Source organism: Eimeria mitis, genomic scaffold, assembly GCF_000499745.2.
Source record: "Eimeria mitis Houghton genomic scaffold, Emh_scaff3459, whole genome shotgun sequence".
NCBI classification, from domain to species: Eukaryota; Apicomplexa; class Conoidasida; order Eucoccidiorida; family Eimeriidae; genus Eimeria; species Eimeria mitis.
The window spans coordinates 1-4,123 of NW_013571800.1; the positions used below are offsets into that span (position 1 = coordinate 1).

Sequence of the window (4,123 nt, forward strand, 5' to 3'; positions counted from 1 at the left end):
TGAACGATCGGCAAGTGTATATACCTAAACCTGAACCTCTACCCAAAGAGGAACCACCAACCAGCAAACCCTGCGATATACGAGCTAAAGAACTATAACGCAAACAGCCCGCAGAGCCCCCATTGCCACACCCTCTATCACCGCCACCGTCGGGGCCCTTCTCTAGCCCCCTACTGCCTGAACCCTTGCTGAAACCCTTTCTCTGTGATCCCTTTTCTATACTATTTTCTAAACCCTTCTCGTCTATAGTACCCTTGTATACTCCCCCATCTGCTTCACTCCTAGCTAAACCCTCGCCATCCTCTTCACCCTCATGCAAACCCTCGTCTGCCGCCATATGCGATGTAGACAAAACACCATCTGCTTTCTCAGATGATAAAGAAAGAGAAGGAACAGAACCAGAAACCCCAGATATGCAAGAAGAGGAGGAGGAGGAGGATGCTGCTGCTGTTGCTCTATGCAGGATCTCTCCTGCTGCGCTAGGAGGATGTCCCACTGCAGCAAGCGTTTCCGCTGCTGCTGCTGCTGCTGTTGCTGCTGCTGCTGATTCGTTCGTGCTGCATTTGCAGCAGCTCGATTGCCGGCTAGCTGCCGATCCGTCTGCTGCTGCTGTCGCTGTCGCTGCCGCTGCCGCTGCTGCAGCTGCAGCCGTAGCCGTTGCTGTTGCTGTTGCTGTTGCTGCCGTCGTCGTTGCTGGTGGTCCAGTGGTTGCTGCAGCACTGCTACTGGACTCTGCGCTCCAGGATCTTTGCCGAAACCTCGACGGCGGCGTTTGCTGTTCGTGTTTCTGCTGCCCCGTGAAGGTAGCAGCAGCAGCTGCTGCTGCTGCCATATCCCTTACAGCAGCTGCAGCACAAGCAGCAGCAGCAGCAGAAGCTGCTGCTGCAGCAGCAGCAGTAGAAGCTGAAACATTTCCAAATGCAGGTTCACTTTGTCTTTCTCTCCGTCTCCGAAGCAAAACCTCACGGGGTGGGCNGAAACATTTCCAAATGCAGGTTCACTTTGTCTTTCTCTCCGTCTCCGAAGCAAAACCTCACGGGGTGGGCCCTGGGGAGAGGCAGCAGGGGAGCAGCAGCAGAAGCTCTTGACGCCGCCAGCACTTGTATCTGTTGCTGCTGCTGCTGCTGCTTTGTGTGTGTCAGGGGTAAGCCAGGAGTGGCAGCAACGATGAGGGGGAGGAGAAGAAGATGCTATGCGGCGAACAGCAGCGGCGTTGTCTGCTGCAGCCCCCATACACTCTCCCTCTGTTGCTGCCTGTTCAGCAGCAGCATCAGCAGCTTTTGCTGCTGCTTGTGAATGTGTTTGTGAGTCTGCAGAAACCGACGACGCTGCAGCTATGCCTGTACCTGCTGCTGCTGCTGCTGCTGCTGCTGCAGCTGCTGCAGCTGCTGCTGTGTTGGCGGGCACAGCCTGCTGCGCTTGTGTTTCTCTCTGCCCCCACCCCCACGGCGGTCGCTGCGCAGCCAGTGCAGGGGGAACGAAGCAGTCGATGCCTCTGCGCCTTCTCGAGAGAAGCCGCCGCCTTTTTACAGGGGGAGGGGGCCAGGGCCGTGCATGCAGACAGAATACAGAAGGTAGAAGAGGCAGCAGCAAAGGAGGAACCACTGGGGGTTCTGCTGCTCCCTCTGTGCTGCTACTCCACCAGCTGCTATCCTCTGCTGCTTCTGCTGCTGCTGCTGCTGCACGCGCCCGCCATCCAATTACATCATTCGACTCAGTACACCAACCAGGAGAACCTGCGCAGCTCTCCTGCTGCTGTTGCTGCTGCTGCTGTTGCTGCTGCTGCTGCTGCTGCTGCTGGTGCTGCTGTTGCTGTGGTTCCCCTTGTTGCTGCAGCTGCTCCTGCTGATGAGGCATCTGCCGCGCAGCGGAAGCAGCAGAAGCAAGCCGCCTGAAACGACGTTTAGGTTGCCGCATATCCGGTGGTTGTGTGTTGGGGTGTACGTACACCTCAGGCTGGCTCTGCGGGGGCCGCTGGGTGCTGCGCAGCCCCCCCCCAGTACTGTGAGCCCCCGCAGCTCTCTGGGGGGGAGGAGGAGGAGGGGTGTAAGCTGCTGCTAGGGTGCGCTTGTTGCTGCTCCTGCCTCTGCCTCTGCCTCTGCTTTCAGCCGCCCAGGGTCTTCTGTTGTTTTTAAGAGAGAGGAGACAAACAGAACAAAGAAAGCTGCCGCCAACAGAAGAAAAAGGAGATAAACATAAAACACAACTCGTACGTAAAGATACTGAACCCTCTCTATCACGCCGTTGATGCCGCTCCTCACCAGCCACCGCCGGGGCCCCTATACACCGCCCAGGGGCCCCCAGGGGGCCCCCACCAGCTTTCTTAGAAAATATACTACTGCTGCGGCTGCTTCTACCGCTGCTGCTGTTGCTGTTGCTGCTGCTGCTGCTGTTGTCGATGGTGCTCGCTGTCGTGCTGCTTGTGGTGCTGCAGGTCGTAGATGTCTCGAATGCATCGACGGAAACTGCTGCTGCTGCTGCTGCTGCTGCTGCTGCTGCTGCTGCTGTTGCTGCTGCTGTTGTGTCTGTTTTTGCTGCTGCTTTTGCACCGCCCGAATATCCCTCAGGCTCTCCCTCTTCTGCAGCCGGACAACAAGGCACTCCAGCGGAGTCCGACGCAGCAGCAGCAGCAGCAGCAGCAGCAGCAGCAGCAGGAGAAGCAGCAGCAGCAGCAGCGCGGCCCCTCGTGGGGTTTGTTGCGGAGCCAAATGCAGGCTGCTGCGGGGCACTGGGCTTGCTGCCGGTCAAGGGAGAGGTGCTGGCTGCATGCAGCCCCAAAGCGAACACTCCACCAACCAGCCGCTTCGGATCAGCAGCAATCCAGCGGGCGAGGATACTCTCAGGGGTTGCAGCGTGGGGGGGCTTACGCCGGGGGTCTATATCTGCCCCTTGTTTGTTAGCTGCTAGCTGCAGCAGCAGCTGCTTCTGCAGCAGCCTCAACAGCCGCCTGCGGGGAGCTGAGAGAGCTTGGGCTGCCCCGGGGTTCGGGGTCACCCAGGGAGGTGTATATACACCGCAATGCAACGGCGCCTTCACAGGAGGCACCTCTGCCTCCTGTACAGCCGCCAGAGCCTCACCTGCAGGCCGCTCAGAGCCCACCATCATACACAGGCAAGCACCCCACCCACAAGCCTAACTGCAGCCGCACACACCCAGGCGGTCTGCGCATACAGAGAGAGCAGCAGCAGCAGCTCCGCCTCCACCACCGCCAGCGACAGCAGCAGCGACAGCAGCAGCACCAGAGGAGGCAGCTGGGCTGCTGCTGCTGCTGCTGCTGCTGCTGCTGCTGCTGCTGCAGCCCTTGTAGGTAGGGGTCTAGGGCTCTGGGGCCCCGCCCGAATCCTATGACTCTGCTACCAGTTGTGAGGATTTATATACACCCCCAGCAGCCTCTGTTTCTCTCATTTATCTCTGAATATAAAGGCTGCCCGTCGACAGGGTACATGCATAGAATTGGTGCAGACGGGGGGGAGGGCCCCACAGGCCGACTTGAACGTTCAGAAAGAAACTGGAGAGGAAACAGAGAAAAAAAGAAGCAGCTGGGGTGTATATACAGCCGAAGAAGGAGAGAGAAAGATGCACGGTTCTAGCATTGAGATGCCGCTGCAGCTGAGCGGAAAGCCAGTAGCGGGGGGGGGGGGGGCNGGGGGGGGGGGGGGGGCCCGGTATCCCTTATATAGGGGTGAGAAAAGGACCTCCCACCAACAAATAAACCACAAAAAATATAATTTAGAGAAAAAAAAAGACAAAAATATACAAATGTTGCTATCCACCACCTATACTCACTCACTCTACACACACAGGCCCCACCCAACCAATACAACACCTACCGCAAGCCCCAGCCTCTCTCTCACGAAACATGAAACATGAAACCATTCAGAGCAACATTTTGTTTTATCTTGACTCTATAAAAAATATTTAATTTAATTTTAATTATATTATGAAGCTTTCTCGCTCTTTTCTCTACAGAGAAAGAATCCATGTCTAGCACCATACACGTATACCACCAGCACCAGGCGTGTTGTATACACACACACATATATACATATATATATATATATATATATATATATATATATATATATATATATATATATATATATATATATATACTTCTGGGCTC

At 56.0% G+C, this 4,123-nt stretch overlaps 1 protein-coding gene across 1 annotated transcript; it reads right to left on the reverse strand.

The window, feature by feature from the left end:
* Positions 1–38: 38 nt before the first annotated feature.
* On the reverse strand, positions 39–3,102 carry EMH_0066300 (SET domain containing protein, putative; the record flags this gene model as incomplete). Its single annotated transcript, XM_013498489.1, has 3 exons — positions 39–70; positions 175–903; positions 1,038–3,102. 3 exons carry the CDS (start codon positions 3,100–3,102, stop codon positions 39–41), a joined length of 2,826 nt encoding a protein of 941 aa, XP_013353943.1.
* Positions 3,103–4,123: the final 1,021 nt, after the last annotated feature.